This window comes from Hippopotamus amphibius, chromosome 13 (genome assembly GCF_030028045.1).
Source record: "Hippopotamus amphibius kiboko isolate mHipAmp2 chromosome 13, mHipAmp2.hap2, whole genome shotgun sequence".
Classification (NCBI taxonomy): domain Eukaryota; kingdom Metazoa; phylum Chordata; class Mammalia; order Artiodactyla; family Hippopotamidae; genus Hippopotamus; species Hippopotamus amphibius.
In genome coordinates this window covers 95481561-95506551 of record NC_080198.1, presented here as the reverse complement: position 1 = coordinate 95506551, position 24991 = coordinate 95481561, and the positions used below count along the sequence as shown (strand labels likewise).

Genomic DNA, 24991 nt, shown 5'->3' with positions numbered 1-24991 from the left:
ACTATTGGATATGAGTACTGTGCTTTGCTTTAGAGCACCTACAACTATTCAAAAAAATATATCCTGGCCCATTACTACTTTCAAAATGGATACTTTTAGCTTTGGTAAGCAAATGAGCTGTATCTTTGTGAAATTAAACCATGGCTGTAAATAAATATACAATGAAATATTGATATCTTTTAGCAGAAAAGTAATAATGTATTTGTGTTAACATTAAAGTTAATGGAGATTACATAACTATTGTAATTATTAAAGTAATTAAACTTTCAAACCAAATATGCTTGATTAAGTGCATGTTGCAATTAATCACTATGCTTAAACACATTATACTGACTAGATCTTTTTTGAATATCATCATTATGCTTGAAGCTATATAGATAATAGGAATCATAGCTTTCAGTTTTTTGAGCACTTATCATATGCTGGTCATTATGCACTAAACATGCATTAATTCTGTATGTGAACTCTACATATGATAGATAAATTTGTTATTCCCAGCTTTTAGATTTAGAGACTGAGGCATAAAGAGGTTGAAGAAAGTGCCCAAAATTACATAGCTTGTATCTAAGCTGGGGTACAGTATTTTAAAATAAGTCAAATTTAAATGTGCTAGAAGTGTTTGATTGACTCTAATATTAAATTTTGTTCTCTGTTTTTGTTCACCATTCTAGTTGATTTGGAGCATATGCGAACCGTAAAACCTGAAAAACACTTAAGGTTTTGCCAGGAAAATGGTTTTAGTAGCCACTTTGTCTCAGCAAAGACAGGAGACTCTGTAAGTAAAATAATGAATACTGAATATTATAAGTGATGTTTTACTTTTGTTTACTCATATTCATAAGAAGTATACTTCCCTTATCTAACTTTTGGAACAAATTAATTTCTATTGAAGACAAAATATCTTAGGTTAGATATAACATGTTTATTCTGTTTATCTTCTTATAATTCATTTAAGATAATTTCATGGTTGTTTTAGGAAATTAAAAAATACAAAAGTTAAAAAGAATATAAATCACTGATAATCTCAGCATCCAGAGATGACCATTCATAACCTCATATGAATTGTTCTAGTCTTATTTTTCTGATGCTGACAAATACTAGTGCTGCCACTACTGCTAGCAGATTGCATTTACTGAGTGCCTACTTTGTGATGGGCACTGTGCTACACCGATTATTTCTATTTAATCAAATTAATTTATTTTTTCATATTTGACTGGATGTTTATTCTGTAAGTCACCATAACCATGTAAATGAGAAGCTTAGAATAATGTTAAAATATTTTTGAAATAGTCCAAAGTATCTTCATGTATAATTCAGATTTATTTTCCAGCAATCAGAAGTGATTATCTCTCTTTTATAGAAGAGTCTTAGAGAGGCTATGTAGTGGGGGTTCAGGGTACACAGAATAAGTAGTAAAGATAGGATTTGTAAATCTAAGGATTGACATTTCAGGATTCACCATATTCACCATGCTAAATTTTTTTTTCCTTTAAGAACTTTTATTGTGATACAATTGACATACAATATATTTAAAGTGTACAATTTGATATTTTTTTTCTTATTAGTAATATATATATGGCAATCCCAATCTCCTAATGCATTCCCCTCCAACCCCCCCACCCCACTTTCCCCACTTGGTATCCATATGTTTGTTCCCTACATCTGTATCTCTATTTCTGCCTTGCAAACCAGTTGATCTGTACCATTTTTCTAGATTCTTCATGCATGCGTTAGTATATGATATTTGTTTTTCTCTTTCTGACTTACTTGACTCTATATGACAGTCTCTAGGTCCATCCATGTCTCCACAAATGACCCAGTTGCATTCCTTTTTATGTCTAATATTCCATTGTGTATATGTATCACATCTTCTTTATCCGTTCGTCTATTGAAGCACATTTAGGTTGCTTCCATGACCTGACTACTGTAAACAGTACTGCAATGAACATTGGGGTGCATATGTCTTTTTTTTTTTTTTAACAAGGGCTGTATACATTTATTTTATTCTTCCAGATCGTTATTGGAGTATAATTGCTTTATGCTGTCGTGCTAGTTTCCACTGTACAACAAAGTGAATCAGCTAATATACATATATCCCCATATCCTCTCCCTCTTGAGCCTCCCTCCCACCCTCCCTATCCCACCCTTCTAGGTCATCACCAGTGATTGAGTTGATCTCCTTGTGTTATGCAGCAGCTTCCCATTAGCCATCTATTTTATATTTGGTAGTGTATATATGTCACTGCTACTCTCTCACTTTGTTCCAGCTTCTCCTTCCCTACTTCCCCGTGTCCTCAAGTCTGTTCTCTACATCTGTGTCTTTATTCTTCTTCTGACACTGAGTTCATCACTACCATTGTTTTAGATTCCATATATGTGCATTAGCATATGGTATTTGTTTTTCTCTTTCTGACTTACTTCACTGTGTATGACAGACTCTAGGTCCATCCACCTCACTACAGAAAAACTCAGTTTCTTTTCTGTTTTTTGGCTGAGTAATATTCCATTGTATATATGTGCCACATCTTCTTTATCCATTCATCTGTTGATGGACATTTAGGTTGCTTTCATGTCCTGGCTATTGTAAATAGTGCTGTAATGAACATTGGGGTGCATGTATCTTTTTGAATTATGGTTTTCTCAGAGTATGTGCCCAGTAGTGGTATTGCTGGGTCTTATGGTAATTCTGTTTTTAGAATTTTAAGGAACCTCCTTGGTGTTCTCCATAGTGGCTGTATCAATTTACATTCCCACCAACAGTGCAAGAAGATTTTATGACAAGAACTCTCCAGAAAGTGAGCATAGAGAGAACCTACCTCAACATAATAAAGGCCATATACGACAGACCTAAAGCAAACATCATTCTCAATGGGGAAAAACTGAAAGCATTCCCTCTAAGATCAGGAACAAGACAAGGATGTCCACTCTCACCATTGCTATTCAGCATAGTTTTGGAAGTCCTTGGCACAGCAGTCAGAGAAGAAAAAGAAATAAAAGGAATCCAATTGGAAAAGAAGAAGTAAAACTGTCACTGTTTGCAGGTGACATGATACTATACATAGAAAATCCTAAAGATGCCACCAGAAAACTACTAGAGCTAATCAATGAATTTGGTAAAGTTGCAGGATACAAAATGAGCACACAGAAATCTCTTGCATTTCTATATACTAACAACGAAAGATCAGAAAGAGAAATTAAGGAAATAATCCCATTCACCACTGCAGCAAAAAGAATAAAATACCTAGGAATAAACCTACCCAAGGAGGTAAAAGATTGGTTCTCAGAAAACTATAAGACACTCATGAAAGAAATCAAAGATGACACAAGTAGATGGAGAGATATACCATGTTCTTGGGTTGGAATGAATCAATCAGAATCAATATCGTTGGGACTTCCTAGGTGGCACAGTGGTTAAGAATCTGCCTGCCAAGTTGGGGGGAATGAATTGGGAGATTGCGATTGCCATATATACATTACTAATAAGAAAAAAATACCAAATTATAAAAAAAAAAAAAGAATCTGCCCTGCTAATGTAGGGGACATGGGTTAGAGCCCTGGTCCAGGAAAGTACCACAAGCCATGGAGCAACCAAGCCCATGCGCCATAGCTATTGAGCATGTGCTCTAGAGCCCATGCGCCACAACTCTTGAGCCCATGTGCCGCAACTACTGAAGCCCACGTGCCTGGAAGCCGTGCTCCACAACTAGAGAAGCCACCACAATGAGGAGCCTGCGCACCACAATGAAGAGTAGCCCCCGCTTGCTGCAACTAATAGAAAGCCCATGTGCAGCAATGAAGACCCAATGTGACCAATAAATAAATAAATAAATAAATAAATTTATGTATTGAAAAAATATTGTGAAAATGACTATACTACCTAAAGCTACCTGCATATTCATTGCAATCCCTATCAAATTACCAGTGGCATTTTTTTACCGAACCAAAACAAAAAATCCTAAAATTTACATGGAGACACAACAAAGCAATCTTGAGGAAAAAAAGAAAAACGGAGCTGGAAGAATCAGACTCCCTGACTTCAGACTATACTACAAAGCTACAGTAATCAAGACAATATGTGCTGGTACAAAAACAGAAAGATAGATCAATGGAACAGGATAGAAAGCCCAGAGATAAACCCATGCACCTGTGGTCAGTTAATCTACAACAAAGAAGGAAGACTACACAATGGTGGAAAGACAGTCTCTTCAACAAATGGTGCTGGGAAAACTGGACAGCTACATGTAAGAAAATGAAATTAGATCATTCTTTAACACTGTACACAAAAATAAGCTCCAAATGGATAAAAGACCTAATGGTGAGACTGGATACTATAAAACTCTTAAAGGAAAACATTGACAGAGCACTCTCTGACATAAATCACAACAATATCTTTTTTGATCCATCTCCCAGAGTAAAGGAAATAAAAACAAAAATAAATGGGACCTAATTAAACTCAAAAGCTTTTGCACAGCAAAGGAAACCACACACAAAATGAAAAGACAACGCTGAGAATGGGAGAAGATATTTGCAAATGATATGACTGACAAGGGATTAGTCTCCAGAATTTATAAATAGCTCATGAGGCTTAATATCATCAAAACAGACAACCCAATCAAAAAATGGGCAGAAGACCAAGACATTTCTCCAGAGAAAACATACAGATGACCAACAGGCACGTGAAAAGATGTTCAACATCGCTGATTAGTAGAGAAATGCAAATCAAAGCTACGAGATATTACCCCACACCAGTTAAAATGGCTATCATCAAAAAATCCACAAACAATAAATGTTGGAGAGGGTGTGAAGAGAAGGAAACCCTCCTACACTGTTGGTGGGAATGTAAATTTTACAGCCACTGTGGAGAACGGTATAGAATTTCCTTAAAAAACTAAAAATACAGTTGCCATATGAACTTGCAGTCCCACTTCTCGGCATATATCTGGAGAAAAACATGGTCCAAAAGAATATACAGGCATCCCAATGTTCATTGCAGCACTGTTTACAATAGCTAAGACATGGAAGCAACCTAAATGTCCATCGACAGAGGAATGGATAAAGAAGATGTGGTGTATATATACATACATACCTATATACACACACACACACACACACACACAGAGGAATATTACTTAGCCGTTAAAAAGAATGAAATAATGCCATTTGCAGCAGCATGTATGTACCTAGAGATTGTCATACTGAGTAAAGTAAGTCAGACAGAGAAAGCAAAGTGTCTTATGATATCCCTTATATGCGGAATCTAAAAAGAAATGATACAAATGAACTTGTTTACAAAACAGTAACAGATTCATAGACTTAGAGAATGAATTTATGGTTACAGGGGTGGGGTGGTGGAGGATGGGGGGAAGGGATAGTCAGGGAGTTTGGGATCAACATGTATATATTGCTGTATTTAAAATGGATAACCAACAAGGACCTTCTGTATAGCACAGGGAACTCTGCTCAATGTTATGTGGTGACCTGGATGGGAGGGGAGTTTGGGGGAGAATGGATGCATGTATGTATATGGCTGAGTCCCTTTGCTGTGCACCTGAAACTATCACAACATTGTTAATCAGCTATACTCCAATATAAAATAAAAAGTTAAAAAAAAAAAAGACCATTGTAGAACTGGCAGTGAAAAACTTTACCCAGGTAGTAAAGTATAGACTAATTTATTTTCATTTTCTTCAGGACTCATAGGAGTTTGTTATTATGCTGGTAGTTTTTTTTTTTTTTTTTAATGTGGGAGCTGTAATTAATGTCTGTGTTAAATCTTTAAAAGCATAAGTTTTTAGTGATAAATGTGTATATTTAGACCAGTTCAGTGAAATGTATGGCTTTTCAAATTATGGTTTAATCATTTAAAAAATTATTACACTTAAAATGTTGTATTTGACAAATAAAGCTATTTTTGGAGTAACCTGGTACATCATATTTTTTGCAGTTCTTGCTGTTTATCATTTTTTAGAAAGTTCAGTTTATTTGGAGGTAACTTAAGCATGCCTGTTTTAAATCATTTAAACCTGTTTTTGTTATGTAGGTCTTCCTGTGTTTTCAGAAAGTTGCTGCTGAAATCCTTGGAATCAAGTTAAACAAAGCAGAAATAGAACAGTCACAGGTGATTATATTGAACTGTATATTTTAAAAAATAATTTATTTCTTAAAAGGCATTAATTTTCACCCTGAATCCTTTTACATTTATGCATTCTATGTACATATCCCTAAAAGCCTTAAAAATAGATTGTGTGTATTAATCAGTGTTTATTGCAGAAGATGGAGGATGTTAACTTTTTGCCCAATGATGATACCCTTGTAACCTCATTTTGTCCTTTTTGTTGGAAAAATGAGATTAATATAAAAAAAATTTCATCAGTGGTTAAATAATAGGCTAAGGAACTGACTATATTATTTTGTATTGTTCTTCTTCCATGATTACTGTACAATATCCTTTTTATATTTTACACAAAGCCCCAACTATCACTATTTATCAAAGTTTAGTCTTAATTAGTAAGAGTTTACCCCATTTGGCATCTTCCATGTTTGCTTTGGTAAAACATTTTTTCTGAAGTCTTGTTCCCTGTTCTCTAAAGCATCCTACATTGTAATGATATTAATTCATGTTATTTTATTGTTAATTTAAATTGGTATTAATTATTGAGGATTTCTGAATTTTTTCATTATTCATAGACAGTTCTCTTAGGCTAAGAAATAAACATGAATACTAATAGTCAAGCATCTGAAAATACCACTGCAGTAGCACACCAGTTCATATATTTGATTGAAAAATCAGAGCAAGAGCCTGTAGTTTAAAGTTAGGCTTCAGAAATGATTTGCTTAGAAGCAACATATAAATACATTTTCCCTCAGTTCCCTCCACTTCATCCCTGCTCTGTGAAGCTAAAAAGGTATAACAGTCTTTCCCCATCCTTAAATTTTTCTTCACTTCTTTTAGAGTTAGTTCTTTGTCTTTTCATGGTCACTCTTTGTGTGTGCATGTATGTGTGTGTGTGTATGTGTATGTGTTTAAACACTTTGAGCAGATATCAGTTGAAAATTGTTATGCTGATATGGCTGTTTCTAGAACTTCATTAAAATATTTGGAACTCTGGAAACCTGCTACTTTTATTTCTCATTATTCAAAAGACATTTCAGCAGTTACTGTGGCCAGGCACAATGTATAGATATTTGTGCCGTATAAATTGCTCCCAGACACAAAAATAGCTGCTTGGTTTTGGCCTAGGAGGATGGATACAAGAAAGAGAAATTACCATGATTTGCTTGATTGTACAGAACCTGGCAGACCCCAGAGGTCAAGTGATTCCTCTGCTTTTTAGCTTCACTTTCTAAATGTTGTTTGTCCCTGGTTAATTAGATAGTCTGTGGATGATTATCAATTAATCATAAATGATTTATTGGTCATATATTATAAGTGTGGTTTAGTGGTGGATTCAGAGGAGATTTAAAAGAGTTTAACATGCAGTCCCTGCCTTCAGTGAAGAAAATTAATATGTTACGTGCCAGGCACTGTGTTCTCTCATTTAATCCTTATGATAACTCTATGGGGCAGGTGGCACTTCGTCATCTTATGGGTGGAAAACTGAGACTGTGGAGAGGTTAAGTGACTTGATCAGCTGACCTACAGCTAGGCAGTGGTGGAGCCAGGATTTGAACTTGGGCCTGTCTAATAGCAGTGCCCCTACTGTTTCCATTCAGCCACACTGGGGGAAGATTTACTGGATAGTTTGGAGTGGGGAGGTGGAAGAGAAGCTGGCATGAACAAGTTGAAAAGCTTAGGTTGTATTTTGGAAACAGAAGAGCAGTTTGGTTAAAATAAATGACCATTTGTGTTGGAGTGTGAAGGGAATTTGAGAAAAGACTATGGAGATTTATGAATTCCAAGTTGATATATTTTATCTCATGTATTGACAGTGGAAAATAATTGTAAGCAGGGAAATAAATGAAAGCAGTTTTTAGACAGGATTAATCTAATGGAATTTGTGTGTGTGTGTGGATGGATGTGAAAGAAATTGAAGCTAGGAGACTGGGTTACTGTCCTCATGTGATCAGGACCAGAATCAGGGTGGAAGGGAAGGAATGGGTGTGTGAGACATTTCACAGAGGAACCAAGAGGACTTATGGAATGACTGGGTAAAAAGGAGAAGTTCAAGATCATGGTGAGGTTTCTCACCTGGAAGAATGGGAAAAAGGGGAGACCCAGCGAGGACCCCCCTCCCACCCCGCCCCAGAGGAGAAGGTGTGCTGGTGTGGCACAGGCGGCCGCACTGAGAAGGAGCTCTGCACACCATCTGAGCCCCACAGCGGTGCTCAGGTTCAGTGGCAGCTCCAGAGCGATGGAGTAACTGGGATACTTTTGAAAGGCAGAGTTCCAGGGAAGTTTTATTAATATTTTTAGCTCACTCTCAGTCACAAGAGCCAAGAAGTTACTGTTTTGGACTTTAGACATGGACTTAACATCTAGGCCTATTTTAACTAAAGTGGTATTGGTGTGTTAACTATATAGCTCCCCACCCTCCCTATGCACCCCACCTTGTTTGTTAGTGTACCCCATCTTCTTTATTATGCTCTGAAGTTTAATTTTATCTTCAGTTTGTTGCTGTGTACTTTGAATTCATTCATTTGAAGATGAATTCAAGCTACTAGAGCCCTCTGTTGTGTTTGTCAGAATCCTTTGTGTAGGGAAACCTCATTCTCCATTCCTGAGATCAGTGAATTTGGTGCCTTTGCCGGTTAAATTATTTATTTCTCAGTTAACATTTCTCAGTGAAAACAGTTTTGAAAGTTCATTATTTTTAAAAGAAGTTTTAAGAACATGCTTGCAAGCTGTGTTGAGCGCAGTGTTTTTTTTTATTGAAATGTATTTGATACATAACATATAAATTTAAGGTGTATAATGTGTTAATTTGATATCTTTATATATTGTAATATGATTGCCATTATAGTAATAATTAGCACCTCTATCATGTTACATAATTATCTTTCTTAGTAGTTGGAATAATTAAGTTCTAGTCTCTTAGCAGATTTGATGATTATAAAACAATATTGCTGTCTGCATTCACTGTACTGTGCATTATATTTCTAGGGCTTATTTACTAATAATTGTAAGTTTGTACACTTAAATAACATCTTTCCTGTCCCCCCATTCCCTAGGAAGCACCATTTTTTTTTTTTTTAAAGTTTGGCTTTTTAAAATTCCACATATGAGTAACATCTTACAGTACTTATCTTTCTCTGTCTGACTTATCTTATTTTGCACAATATGCTCAAAATCCATCCATGTTTTCACAAATGACAGGATGTCCTTTCTCGTGGCTGAATAATAATACATTGTGTGTGTATGTATGTGTATATATATACATACATATACAAACATATGTATATATGTATGTATATACATATATATATACACACACGTGTATATATATATATATACACACACCACATTTTCTTTATTCACCTATCAGTGGGCACTTAACATTGTTTCCACATTTTGCTTATTGTAAATAACGATATAATGAACATGGGGGTGCATATATCTTTTTGAGTTATTGTTTCCTTTCCTTCGAATAAATACCCAGAGGTGGGATTGCTGGGTGGTATGGTAGTTCTATCTTTAACTTTTTGGGGAAACTCCATATTTTTTGCCAGTGGCTGCACCAATTTACATTCCCACCCATAGTGCATAAGGGTTTCCTTTTCTCCACATCCTCACCAGCACTTACCTCTTATATTCTTGATGACAGCCATTCTAACAGGTGTGAGGTGGTATATCACTGTAGTTTTAATTTGATGATTAGTGATATTGAACATCTTTTCATGTATCTGTTGGCCATTCGATGTCTTCTGAAAGTTCATTTAAAACCAGAGGACTTCAGATTATATATAGAGAAAAAGTGGGGGAAGTAGAGAGGAAAGGGAAGGGGTGAGAGCTTGTGCACTTGTTTTCTGTAGTTTTTATGTCATTTGAAAGATTCCTGAGGGAATTTGGTGGCAGAAAGTAGTAAAGTGTTTCGTATTATTTTATACAGAAGGAGCTAGACTGTAGACTTACCAGTCATGTGGAAATTGGTGCTGTAGTAATTTCATTTGTGACAAATATTTATAATAAGGTTTTAGTCTTAGTTCCATTCACTGATTATTTAAAGAGATTCTGCTATTTTAGTTCTAACCTACAATATTCCTGTTTGGGAGTCATATAAAATGAGTTATCAACACACCTTACAAGCTTTTCAAGGAAGGGAAGAGGGAGAAAAGAAAGGGAATGCAGTTTATTAATACAGCAAAAACATTTTTTGAGGGTCTGCTTTGTGCCAGAACTCTAGAATCTGGGGTACACAGATGAATAAGTTAAAGTCCTTGTCCTCAAGGAGCGCCCAGAGTACATGAAGGCAGACAGATATGTCAGGCATGCTCTAGATGCAGTTTTTACAATTCCCAATTAGTGACATTTTCACTGGCCAGTTAAGAAACTCTGACTTTGTTTGGTTTGAACTAGGTATGCATTAGCTTCTCTTCTCTTCTTCTTTTTTTTTAAATTGAAGTATAGTTGACTGAAAATACTATATTGGTTTCAGGGGTACAACATAGTGATTTGATATTTTTACAGATTATACTCCATATAAAATTATTAAAAATATTGGCTATATTCCCTGAACTATACATTACATCCTTGTATTTTATTTATTTTATACTTAGTAGTTTGTTCCTCTTAGTCCCCTTCCCCTATCTTGCCCCTTCCCTCTTCTCTCTCCCCACTGGTAACCACTAGTTTCTTCTCCATATCTGTGATTCTGTTTCGGTTTTGTTATATTAGTTTATTTTTTAGATTCCACAAATAAGTGAAAACACACAGCATTTGTTTTTCTCTATCTGATTTATTTCATTAAACATAATAACCTCCAAGTCCATCCATGCTGTTGCAAATGGCAAAATTTCATTTTTTATGGCGCGCGCATGTGTGGCATCTTCTTTATCTGTTCACGTGTTGATGGATACTTACATGACTTCCATGTCTTGGTTATTGTAAATAATGCTGCTATGAGCATTGGGGTGCATATATCTTTTCAAATAGTGTTTTCGTTTTCCTCAGATGTATACCCCTGAATGGAATTACTGGATCATATGGTATTTTTATATTTAGTTTTTTGGGGAACCTCCATACTGTTCTCCATAGTGGCTGCACCAATTTACATTCCCACCAACAGTATACTAGAGTTCTCTTTCTTACACATTCTTGTCAACACCTGTTATTTCTTGTCTTTTTTACAGTAGTCATTCTGACAGGTGGGAAGTGATATCTCATTGAAGTTTTGATTTGCATTTTCTTGATGATTAGCATTGTTGAGCATATTATCATGTGTCTGTTGGCCTTCTGTATGTCTTGTATGGTAAAATACCTATTCAGGTCCTCTGAACATTTTTAAGTCTTTTTTTTTTTTTAATATATTGAGTTGTATGAGTTCTTTATGTATTTTGGATATTAACTCTTTATCAAATATATCATTTATAAATATTTTCTTCCATTCAGTAGGCAGCCTTTTCATTATTTAATGGTTATTTAATGTGGCCTTTTGTTGATGGTTTCCTTCTCTCTGCATAAGTTTTTAAGTTTGATGAGGTTCCATTTGTTTATTTTGCTTTTACTTCCCTTGCCTGAGGAGACAGTTCCAAAAAAATATTGCTAAGACCTATGTCAGATCATATTCACTTTTTTCTTTTTCTGTTCACTTTTTAAATTTATTTTTTCATATAGTTTCAAAACCAGATGGGATCTTGGAGGCCCTGTAGATAAACCTTGCGTTTTATAGATTAGGAAATGGTGAAGACCAAAGAGGTGAAGTAACTTGCCCAAAGTTGTGAATGTTACTGGCAGTACATTATACAGAAGAAAAAGAATAGCTTTCTTTAAGCTCCTACAGTGTGTAAAGTACCATGGTTTTAAAAATGTTATATTCATGCTTTAAATGTAACCTACAATCTTTTGCACTTTGAATTTGTATTAATCATAGTATTCTTTAATAGTTTACACATTTGCTTTCCATGCTAGACTCATGCATCTCTAAAAACAGAGATCATGTGTTATTTATCTGAATGTTTCCAGTACCTAAAATAGTGGTTTGCTTTGAATGAGTGATAGTGACAGGTATTTTAGCTGTCAAAGTGTATTTATTCCATATCCTGAGTATGACAAACTATGCTTTTTGCAAAGATAAATATGTTACTACTATCTGAACTAAAACACAGTTGTAGAATTGACCAAATTTATCTTTAGTGTCTTCCCAAGAGTCAGTCTCTACTGCTTATACCCTACTACCTCAACTTCTAGGTTTGCTTTCTCGCTTACCCTTATGGAGAGCTACCATTTCCAGTATCCACTCGCAACTCTTTGACAAAACAAGGGTTAAGCTGGTATTCAACCACACAGCTCCTTTCCTCTTAGAGCTGCTGTGTTATTTTCACTTGATTGACTAATAGCAGAGAAGAATTGAGTGTACTTTGTGGCTCCAAAAATAAAGGTTGGTGTTTTGTAGAAAACGTTTTCTCTGAAAACATCAGTGAATGAATGACTTGTAAACAAGCTGACTACTGTGAAATCACCTATCATGAAGTTTATGACATAGAAATTAGGCTTTTTTTTTTACTCGTAGATAGCAAAGTTCTGAATATGCAGAACTTTATTCTGGCTTCCTGTTTAGAAACTTTATACAAAGCTCTATGTCAAACAGCCAAGGCCCCCAAGAAAGATGTTACCTTGTTAGTTCTTCATTAATTTGATGAGAATTAATGGTGAAAATCCAAGTCATTTATGTTAGTCAATACTTTGACCAGAATGTCTTAACCACAGGTCAGTAACCTGGTTGTGTTTATAGGATAGGGTTTAAACCATCATTTTGGAGGATTAATGAGTTGCTTACTGATTATGAAAATCCCTTCTCTTTATTGTAACCCATAGTTTGGCATGAAACAATTTAGGTTTGGGGAGGCCAGATGATGGTGTTCAACGTTTCACTGGTGTACCCTCCTCATACGTCATGTGGCAGTTGGTAATGCTTTTGTTGATAGCATCAGGCTGAGTGCCTAGTAAATCATGAGTCTTGTCCAGAAGTTAATACTGCTTGTTAGAGAACTGGAGCAGATCCCATTCGAGGCTAATACACCATAGCATCCTGTTCATTTACTCTCAGTTGTTTATCCAATCTTTATAAACATTATCACAAGCAGCAGCCCAATTAACATGTTTTTTTCTCCATGTGCTAATTAATACATGCTATTATGAAGGAAGATATTTCTGAAATGAAATACTTGAACTCATTAAAAGTGAGGATAGTTTCAAGTCTAAAAATTGGGGGAGCGTGTTATCTCTATCATATTTATCATATATGGTCTTTTTATCTTAAGGGTTAACAATCAAAAAACCTAACTAGTTTTGATTATTTAGCAAAACTCTTAGATATTTGAAAACAACAGCTGTTGTGCTTAAATACTGTGTATCAGGATTTTTTTTTTTTTAATGGTAGAAAAGTGTATTTTGAACTTACTTCTGTATGGAATTTGGAAACATGGAGGTTAGGGTTGTGAGGGGTGGGGGAGTGAGCTTCAAAAGAAAGTCTTTGACAAGTAATAAATATAATTAAATGTAAAAATTGTAAATGACATATGGCTTCCTCTGATTTATGCATCATCTCTCCACCTTCAAAGAAAATTAATCACTCCTTCTTCTTTGTTCCCACAACATATTGTAAGTCTGCTAGTAAAGCACTTATCTGGTATGACAATTAGCTGTGTACATGTTCTCTTCCTATTAGGTCCACAGCAACTTATGAACAAATCCTGTATAATTCACCATCTGTTCCTAGTGTAGAGCAACTGGCACATAGGAGATCCTCAGGAATGTTTGTAGAAGGAGATTGAATTAGTACCTTTGCTGCACTTTAGCATAGAAAAGCCCCCAAATTCTTTATTGCCCTCTGAAATATTGGGCATTATATATATTATGTGTATTTGTGATAGCAAAAATAGAACTCACAGCTTCTCTGAGAGGTTCAGTAGACATGTCTATTTCTATAATTAAATAGAATTGTAGAGAATAATGTTTCTTGGATCTTTGTTCATTTTCTTTCCTTTTATATGCATATATTCTGTTCCTTTTGTGACATGTTTAAATTTATGTGTGTATTTCTTTTCCTACTTTGGTGTTCCCTTCTATTTTCAGTCATTGAACATACTTTCCATTTTTTCTTTCTTCCTTTTTCCCCCTTTCTCCTGCATCTTGTTTATGTTGTACGGAATTGACAGCATATTGTCAGGGCAGAAATAGTGAAGTACCCGGAAGAAGATAATCAACATGCCAGCTCTGCTCAGAGTAGCATCTGTTCAGTACAGTAGTGCAGGTATCACTTACTAAACTATTGCAATGTGGGGAGGAGGGCGGGCAGAACTAGTGGATGCTATCTTGTTCCTTATTGTTTATGAATAGAGAAGTCAAATGATTATTGTACATTATTGGGAATTAATATTACAGAAGTCCTGTTTTAGAACTTTGAAAAATTGATCCTTTGCCAGGAGACTTATAACTTACACAAGGAATTGGAAACAAATTAAAATAACATTTCAGTTACTTTCAAATGTATTTGTCTTTATGGTTGTGTTTATTACATGTGCAGTGAAGTGGAGAATTGAGGCAGTTATTTCATTATTCATTCCTTACTAGTTTTTCCTGAAATAGCCTGGTAATTGAAAGAGTATTTTTAAAATTTGCCTTGAATTACCCTTCTTTGTCTGCTTGTGTGTGCAGACTTAGTAAAAGAGTTGAAAACAGTAATGGATTTGTTTTACTTTAAATTATTACTTAGAGATGAATGTTAGGGCATATTGCTAAATTCATTGTTTAAGATATTTCTTGAAGTGTGTGTTAGAGGGAGGGAAGGAAGAGTTAAAAGTGTCTTTTGGTTTAAATTATTTAAAAAACATGAATATGAGGTAATTTTCTAAATTTCTCATTATTCTGTATGTTGTTAGAGTCATTATTCATAACCCAATAGTGAGCTATTTGGAAGTAAGTTAGGGATTTGGAAGAAAAGTTTTAAAAATTGGAAAAGTTTTAAAAATTGGGTTGCTCAAAACATTTCTTCTTTATATGTAACTTCTCTTTAACATTTATATCTCTTCTCACTAACTCACAAGTTGATAAACATTCTTTAAAAAGTTATGACTGGGTATAATGGTTTATGGAAATATTAATAAATAATGACATTCTTTACTTGGAAATGATGAGGTCTTATCTATGAATTAAAATATGTAAATGATTCATTTTAATTCCTTTGCTTCAAATATAATCAGGGTTTAATATTTCATATTAATTTGACAATTTTTATTAGATGTGTGATAGCCTCAAGTTAATGTCATAAAACCAGAGAAAACTCAATAAAAGAATTACTATTACATCCTTAACAAAACCACCTTCCCCCACTCCCCTGCCCCCCACCCCCCACCAAAAAATATCCCATCTTGACCTTAGTTGGTTCTGGCTGATTCTTTTAATATCAGCTCCTGCTTCATTTATGATGTCTATCATCAGGAGTTCACCAAAGTTCAGAAGATAAAAATATACTTTAAGGAGCTCTTTCTAAATGTTCTGATGTCCTGATAATAACTCTGTTTTCTTTTATGACAGAGGGTGGTGAAGGCAGATATTGTAAACTACAACCAGGAACCTATGTCAAGAACTGTTAATCCTCCTAGAAGCTCTATGTGTGCAGTTCAGTGAGCGCATTTGTCTTTTGTATTGATAGTTCTGGTTGCCCTTGGCCTCTGTGTGGGCCAGGGAACCTCTAGGAACTTGTTTTTATCAGTGACCATCTCTGTAGCTCAGTTAACACTTTCCTCTCAACTTGCTTCATCACTGTGTGTTGCCTCAGCCTCAGGCAGCTCCTTGGACTGGAAAGAATTCAACTTTGGGACCACACACTTTGAATTCAAAATGGAAAGCCCATTCTCTGGAATTAGACTGCTTCACCGAAAAAGAATAATGTTGGTACTTTTTATGTCCTCACTTCTTTTTTCCCTGATGTAAATTTTTTTAAACAAATAGGAAAACTATCCAAGTCTTGATCATCAGCCAAGATTTGGCCACAGCACAGTTTCATACTCTTATCTAACTCATCCCTGGCAAAGTATGCTTCAGAGCGCAGACATTTAAACGAGTAATATATTTTGTCTACAGATACTTAAGAAGGCATTCTTTTGCTGTCTGTTGTGAGTGAAAATACATAAAGCTGTATCTAACTGAAAATGCTTGAAAGAAAGCTATAATAGAAATATTTTTTTCATTTTTTAAAAAAGAGCCTAATTGTTTATATTTTAGCTGTAGCTCACAAAGTAGTGAGTATTTGATATTGTATTTTTATTATTGTATCATGGTCATTATGTATTGTGTAATACTCAGGTTAGATGGCTTTGTGAATTCTGATAAATGTTCAGCCGATGCTCCACGTGGACTTTCTCCTGCACACTGTGTAAGAGTCCTCCCAGGATGAGTCATGACTGTTGGATCATTGTGGATCAGACTGTACCTGATGTTCAGATGTTTTTCTCCTGCAAATAAATTTATTTAAATTACTTTGGGGGAGAATTTTCTTTCAACCTTATTCCCTTCAGTTACCAAAAAAAAAAAAAACCCAAAGCATATTTGGATACAAATCAGTGATGGTGTGAAGTTTAATAAGCATTTAGTCACTTAGAGTTGCTAGGGTATTTTGTTGGACAGTTACAATCCAGACCCCATAGCCTGGCATTTCAGGGGCTCCCTGTGGGCTGTATCCTACCCCTTACCTGCCCCCATGCTGCTCTTCTGTACACTGCCTGCCTCTGTGCCAGTGGAGCTGCGGCTCACTCCTGTGTGCTTTGTGACGTGCGGCCTTCCCGTCTTTGCTGCACAGGTCCCTCTGCCTGGGCTTCCTCCCTCCTCTCCACGTGTCCACCTTCTGTCAGTCAGCCTTTAGGCACCATGAGGGCAGGGCTCTGTCTTGGTAACAGTTGTGTTTTTTGTGCGCAGGCACAGTGCCTGGCGTACGGGTGCTCCGTGTCGGCCACATCGAGACAGGATGAATGCTGTCCCTCTACAAAACCACTCCTGTGCGCACAGCTGCAGGTTCCATGCGAGCACTGCTCGGATGGCCATTACACCTTCCTGCCTTGGATCACAGTTGTGGCCTTGTGTTTTATTGTCCGTAGATAATGAGCTTATTGAAGGACAGCCCTGGGTCTCTTTTTTCTTACGTCCTTCAGGAGTGCCTATCAAGGTGCATTCCTCATAGGAGACTTGCCAGAGATGTGTGTAGAAATTTTGGAGATCTACTTTTACAGCTGTAAGGGATTTTAGAAAACTTACTATTTCACATCTTGCATGGCTAAGGAAACCAAAGTCTGGAGAGAAAAAGGAACTTGCCAGCGGTGGGGAAGCCCCTAGCGGTTCTGGTGCTGGGCGTGCGGGACTGCTTCTAGTGCTCCTTGCTGTCCCAGGACCTGGGCCGGGTGGGTGGCGGCGTGAGCGGCTCTGGTATAATCATATTTTGTTTTTTAAAAAAAGAAACTTGCCAGAGGTCGTGGAATCACAGAGGTAGATCCCATAGGAGATCTTCTGTCTCTAGACCAGGGTCACACATTTTCAAGAGTGGTTTGAAGTTTAAGAAATTTAAAAATTGTGACTGCTGTACTTATTAGACAGTGAGTCCAATCTTTCTCTACTTTGGTTTCTGTATTTTTCATTTTTTAGCAACTAAAGCAGTCTTTTAAGCCTTTCAAGGTGACATGCCCTTCAAAATAGTTCAGTTCATCCTTCCTTTCAACATCTTTCTAGTATATGCTGATCAGTCTCCTAGGGCCTTTAGGGGAATATAAAGTTGAATAAAAGATATCAACCCTCAAGGACCTCACAGTCTAGTCGGAGAGATGTTCGTTATTGTTGCTGCTGTTTTAAAGCTGTGACTGATTGAAGTCTACTGTTAAGCTAAACTTGCCCAAGGTTATAAGGGGTGAGGCCATGCCTTTTTGATCATTTCATGTTATTTATACATCTATGTGAAAATTTGAGGATTTTTCAAAAGTTTTTTTTTTCAGTCCCAATTGTTGTAGTACTAAAAGGTATGACTTAACACATATATATATGATTGTACAGGCATCTGGAGGAGGCAGAAATTATGAAAGGTCTGTGATCAGACAAAAATAGTTTAGTTGTGTGTTTATAAAGTCAGAGCATTGAATGGGACTGAACGGGGCAGGCAAAAGAATGGCCTTTGTGGGCTTGCTCTGTCCTGGACATTTCCAGGCACTTGTCCTGTGAGCTATTTTATTTTCACACTGATCTATGAGAAGGGTATCACTGTCCCTATCATGCGCAAGAGGACATCGAAGCAGGGAGTGATTGCACCAAGTCCTTCCTCGGGTGAGAGGTAAAGCCAGGATCCACAGAAACCATTTCTGGTGTAGGATAGACTAGGCTGGGAACCGAATTATGTTGCCTTCTAGTTGTGCAGATCACACTACTGACCTTCCTGGGGGTTAGCCAGGCCAGGGTGTTACGTTGTTCTTTTGAGAAGTGATGGCCAGCGCTGGTCCACTCGCTTTCTCACACCGACCATCTAGACCAGCAAGCAGTGTGTCCAGAGAGGCTAGTAGTGGTAAATTTGCTCTCTGATCACTGAGATGAGGACAGAAAGATGCCTCCCCTGCCTTTGGTCTCATTGGTTTTATTTCTTTCCCCTCTAAGCTTGACCAGTCATTGAGAGCCTTTTGGCTCAAGGAAAGCAGGCACAGTGAACATACAATAGAGCATATGGCCAAAGCAGATTTCTGAATTCCATATTACAATTTTCCCCATACCTCGGGTTTTATTTTTGAAACAAAAACGTAGGATTCATGCTTATTTTACTTTGTTACCTCTCCTGTCTACAGTTTTTAATTTAAAAAATTACAGGTCTTTCCATCTAGTTTTAGGCACTTTGTCTCCTGAAGACTCATGCTATAAAGTTTCAAACACATTGTGGTCACTTCTGCTGCTTATTGAACTTTTGAAAACACAAAAGTTTTCAGCCAGAACTGGTCATTGGATGCTGCCTTTCAAGTGCACCCTCTATTATGTGTGGCAAACCACTCTGGAGTGGTTTTTGGAGTGGCCCAAAGAACTCCTCCTGTGACTGCTTTATTATTCCAGGAGGAGGTAAGCCAGAGCCCTTTAAAGTCAATCACTGAAACAATGTGATGGGGCATAATAATTTGTGTGTCATTTAAAAATAGAGAAGTTTTCTGGCCATAAGCCATGCTGGTGATTGCTGTAATGTTGGACATCCTGAATAACAGTCGCAAGATTTAGAGGAAATGGAAATGCAGACCTTTTGAGCATTGTGGCAGACTTCTGTTGGCCTCCTCTCCAGCATCATGTCACCACTTCTCCCAACAACAGTTTCCTGATGTGCTGATGGAGCCCTCCTCCATTTTTAGCCCCTCACGGCTCTCGGGGTGGATTCTCATCGGCTTAAACCTATTAGGATATTAATTCCTCTTGGCCTCAGTGACTGGCTCAGAAATGAGTGGTTAATTCCATCGGAGCTAATGAAACTGGAGGGGACATTTGCTGAGGTTTCTGAAAAAGAAAAGAGAAAAAAGAAGAAAGCTTCCATCCCCTCAAGATTCCAGGTGACGCTTTGCCCGCTGAACTTGAGTGAGAAAGCTGTAGCTCTGAGCAACCCTGGCAGCTGTCTTGAGGACACAAAAGGTGACCCTGCCCAAGTTCAGAGCTGACCCCGAGGGAGCAGAGGTGAGAAATGGGGAGAATCCCAGTCCCCGACACTGAGCCCCAGATCACGCCATGCCACAAATTGTTTAACAGCATGACTCAGTTTCCTTTATCATTTTGGCAAGTGTTAATTTAATTTTTTGTTACTTCTTACATAAGCAACTGTCATGTACCACCAGGGCCTTTGCTTGGCCCCAGAGATAGAGTGGAACATGATCTGTGTTTTATCCTTAACACCTTAGTCTAAGTACATATATAATTCATCAAAATGTAATCAGACTGTTAAACGCTTCAGTAAAACTGTAATATCGTATAGGAAGATGTGGCTTAGCAGTGAGTGAAAAAAACCGAGATTTCAGATAGCAGGAATCAGGGTCAATGATATAACTGCCTCTTAAAAGATTGACGCATATAATCTTAGGCTACGTTAACACAGAAAGAGTCTCTGTTCTCTGAGTTGGTTTGTGCGTACGGATCACCTGGAGAATCTTGATTCCATAGATCTAGGGTGGGATTTGAGGCCCTGCGCATTTGTAACAAGCTGCCAAGTGGTGCTAATGCTGCTGGCTTTGGGATTACACTTTGAATTGTAGGAGATTAGACCATGCCTGCGTTATTTTTCCTCTTATGGTTGCTCCTCCTTAAGAGGGCACATTCTGGTTATGGTGAGGGAATCCAGTGTCATGAGAAACAGTGGAAGGAAGACAGTATGCTTAATACGGAAAAGGGAAGGCCTAAGAGAGACTCTGATGGTAGTCTCCAAATAGGTGAAAGACCATGCTTTAGAAAAAGATTGAACTTCCAATATAGAGCCTATAGGACTCCAGAAATAGGAGGGGTAGATAGAAGCTATAGAAAGAAAGATTTTGATCCAGCCCAAGAAAGAACCTTGCAAACATTTGCTTTATGCTTTATGAAGTGTTGTGTCACGTTGCAGGGTTGCAAACTCACGGCAGCAGGGGCTAGGTAGGTAAATAAATGCATACAAAGCAGTTAAGAGTATATGACAATAGGGAGTAGGCAGTGATTTGGAGAGCATGTGCCTGTCTATACAGCCATTCCAATCCCATTTTTAAAGTTATATCGGCCAAATAAAATCTGTGTGTGGGTAAGGCTACTGCTAGCCTGTATAGAATCGTTGTGCCACTTAGAGAAAAAAATGTTCCTTTCTCACATTATTTTATTTCCCTCTTTTAGAAAATTGTCACACTGTTTTGTTGGAGCAGGTCACTTTATTATCCTGGAAAATGGGTGATGAAGTCTATAAGACCTGTGGCATGAATGGCAGCCCTATTGATGGGATGAATTCGGCCCTTTGGATCGCAACCTCAGTGTCTGGATGTAAAGCTAATGAAATTAGGAGAGAAAATTATTTGTCAAACTCCTTTGGAGAGCAGAATCATGGTGTTCAGGCTAGACCCTAGGGACGTGGGATGCCTAGGGACACAGTCTCTGCCCTCAACTTAGCAGGGCATCTGGCATCCTAGGTATCAGAGAGGATCCATCCTGGTAAACAATTAGCGGGGTGCTGAGAGCAGCTCAGTGCCTCCAGACAGGGGCAAAGGAGTGGTCAGAACAGATTTGACATGGGAAGTGAGGCTTGGCCTGACAGCCTTGAGCGAGACAACCCTCCCAGCACCTTCATCCCCCGGGAAGTGAGCTTTTGGGCTGAGCTCAGAACCACATACATTCTATTCTGGCTCCACACTAGAGAGCTGGGAATGAGAGGAGAGGCAGACTATTTGTTTTAAAGCCCTGCTTCCAAGTCACATTGAATGTTCTTAGGTCCCCTACACTATAGATTGAAGAGCTGGTGTTCGGACCCAGGAGGGCAGGTACCGTCAGTGCTGTACAGGTACCAGCTCTGCTAGCCACCCTCATCTAAGCCGTGACCCGGCCTCCTTAATCCTTAGTTAACCTGAATCCACAGGTTGTACACGGCTAGGACTCCCAGCCACTGTGTCTCGCGGGCCCCTCCTCCTCTTCCACTGCTGCTGCCCTCATCCCCTGGTGCCTGGACTGCTCCAGCAGCCTGCTGAATGTGACACACGGGTTTAAATTGTCACTCTTGTTCCACGCCCCCCCGGCCCACGGCTCCTCACGTCCTTTTCCTTCAAAGGAAAATGACTTCCTCAGCCTGACACTCAGAATCCTCTGACAGCTTCCCCATCCTTCCTTCTGAGACATCTGTTTATCTTCAACTCTGGTGACCACTTTGTTCTAGCAAGTGGTCCCTCACCTCTGTGTCTCCACTGGGATTTCCTGTAGGGAAAGAGGGACCCTATACAGACAAGTTAGAAAATGTGCTTCTTCTTCCGGCTCAAAAATCAATTGACTGTGTAACTGGTCAGACCACTTAAGGGCTCTGGGCTGTTTCCTGGGGCTCATTTGTGAGGCAGGTTATATGTACTCTTTATCATCGCCATGGTTACAGTGGATGCAGCGCAGATATACTGAGCCCTTGACAAACATCTTCTCATTTGATGGCCTGCAGGATGGCCCCTGTGATCCTTGCCATCAATTTGCCAGCCCTCTGATGCAGCCAGCTTGGAAGCAGACCCTCTGGCTTTTCATCTGACCACAGCTTCACCAGAGACCTCCAGGTAGAAGCACCCATCTGAGGTGCCCCCAAATTCCTGATCCACAGAAACTATGAGAGATAATTAATCATTATTATTGTTTCAAGCCACCAAATCTTGGAGTAATTTGCTCCATAGCAATAGGTGACTAACATAACAGGTACTTCTACTATCTCTGACAGGGAAACTGAGGCTCAGGGCAGTTTGATAACTTGTCAGAGGTTGTATAATTGGGGAGTGATGGAACAGGGATCCAAAGCCAGGTCTGCCTGGCTCGGAAGCCTGACTTCTTAGCTGTCATGTTATACTTACGTATTAGCATTCCTGTGACTTATTCATGGTAGGTGCTTATTAAACACTTTCAAGTGAATGAACAACTGTTTTCGTGACTGAATATATAAGCGAATTACATGAGTATGTATTTACAAGGGGAGCCTGTAAAAATAATGAATGAATATTTGCAATCTCTGTTAAGTTGGAATTAGGCTAGTTTCTTTAAACATTTTAATCTCCAAATGAAAATGACTCATCATTGGTCCTGACTGTAGAAGTGCTGTAAAATACTTAATACAGAGAAAAGAGATGAAAATCACCCCTCCCCTGCTCATTATTGTTGACATTTTGGTGAAAAACCATCTTCTAAATATGCGTAAACACACATTTCCAGAAGCTATACTTATCATAAACTGCATTATATTAAATGACTCATTTTGAAATTTGCTTTTGTCAATAAAAATATTATAGATATTTTCCAAATCCATAAACATAAATACACATCATCATTTTTAATGGGTCCATGGTTTTCAAGTGTACAGAGGATAACTTAGTCATTCCACAATCTATGGACTTTTGTTTTCACCCCAAGTTTTCACTATTATTATAAAGTATGTTTTGTTGAACATCCTATGTATATCTTTCTATGTTTTCCTTCATATATTTATCCTTGAGATAAATTCCTAAAAGTAGAATTGCTGGTTCAAAGGGTATTTCGAAAATATTTTATATTTTTATAAAATTTGCCAAACTGCACTTCAGAAATATTATACAGCTTATCCTGCTCAGGGCAAATAAAAGTGTCCACCTCCCCACGAGCTTGGTGGCATTAGAGGCGATGAATTCCTCATGTAAAGGTAGTGGTATAGTCCTCTACACGGCACTGGTGTGGACTGACTTTCACCAGCAACCATGAGCAAAGGTAGATATGATCTCTCTGTGGTAGTGAAGACTTGTGCCTACAGGGATGTTTTCCTGGTGCCTCTATTTTGGTCTTCACATATTTCAGTAATGTCAAATTGTTTCTTATACACCCAGTAAATATCCTTAGAAATCTTTCGTTCAAAATTGTTTATTCTAACTTGAATTGTATAAAGTCACAGCACACAAGTGGCTTATTAAAACAAAAGTAACCCACCTTCCATATAAGGAAACTTTGTTTTCCTTATTTTTCTCTCCCTTCCTCTGAAGCCTCAGTCCTCCCCACAGATCCCCCTGCCCCTCCCCCCCCCCCCCCCCCCAAACAGGAGTTACCAAGCTTTCTTGTGCCCTTTGGTTGTATAAGGAAGTGAATCCTCCAGCTTTTTATCTGACCATAGCCTCACCAGAGGCCCTGAGCTGGAAGCACCAGCCCTGAGCTCGTGGCGCCACCAGGCCACCCAGGGCTCTAAGGCCAAGAACCCTGTTGTTTGTGTCTCCCTGGCACCTGGCACTGAAGAAGCACTCAGTAAATGTTTATTTAGTGAATGAAACCTATCCTATCTGTATTGTAGGTTGTCATGAGCAACTAAACAGCCCAGGGGGTGAGCTGGGAGGAGCTCTGTCCTGGAGACTGTCGACCAAGAGACTGACCTTGTCTTAGCCACTAACCAGCTATGTGACTGTGTGCAAATTCCTCCACCTCTATCGGGCTCCATTTCTTTATCTGCAGTGACTTTGCTAGATGCTCTCAGTGGTTCCCAAACCTGATTATGATCAGAATCACCTGGGAAGCTTAAAAAAAAAAAACACTGATTCTGGGGCTCCACCCCAGATATAGGGTCCTGGATTCTGTTTGGGAACCACTGGACAAACTCATTTCTTTGCATATCGATGTCTCCCTTATGTCACCAAGAACATATGGCCAGCTTTGAAGCTTCAGTTCACAAATCTATGAAATGGGGATAACTATAGTGGCTGCCCTGAGGACAGCATGGGGCTGAACTGACACTGATCGTGGCGGGGGGACCTTGAAAGCTTGTAACAATTCTAAACATGTACATGAACTATTAGCCTTTTCCGTCTGCTTTCCTCAGAGTGACTTGGGGTCCGGTTTTGGCTAACCAACCTTAACAGAGCAGCAATAGAGAACCCCCCCCGCCACCCCTCATTAGCTAATGCCCTGCGGAGGCCCCATGGTTTGCTTGTTCCACTAGCAGTCCAAGATTCTCTTGAAATCCCCTCATTTGTTTCTAACTCGAGGATGGGGGATTCTCTTTCCAGCTTCCCAAAAACCCTTGGCTCTTGAGCCAACTTAACCATTTCCTCTCACCCCACCTCTAGCCCCTGTTCTGTTCCTTATCCCAATCCTCTGACACTTTCTCAAAGTTGCCTTCCAAATTGGCAGGTG

The 24991-nt window shown here is 38.2% G+C and overlaps 1 protein-coding gene across 4 annotated transcripts in view; it reads left to right on the top strand.

Moving 5' to 3' along the window:
- RAB28 (RAB28, member RAS oncogene family) overlaps positions 1-24991 on the top strand; it is a 224468-nt gene that overhangs the window by 69558 nt on the left and 129919 nt on the right. For 2 of the 4 annotated variants that reach the window (XM_057706378.1, XM_057706377.1), the window contains exons 5-6: positions 672-775; positions 6041-6118. In XM_057706378.1, coding sequence (XP_057562361.1) covers positions 672-775; positions 6041-6118 — 182 coding nt within the window. Of the gene's footprint in view, positions 1-671; positions 776-6040; positions 6119-14313; positions 14409-15691; positions 16637-24991 lie in introns of those variants that run through there. The other 2 variants (XM_057706376.1, XM_057706375.1) reach the window with 2 other exon arrangements.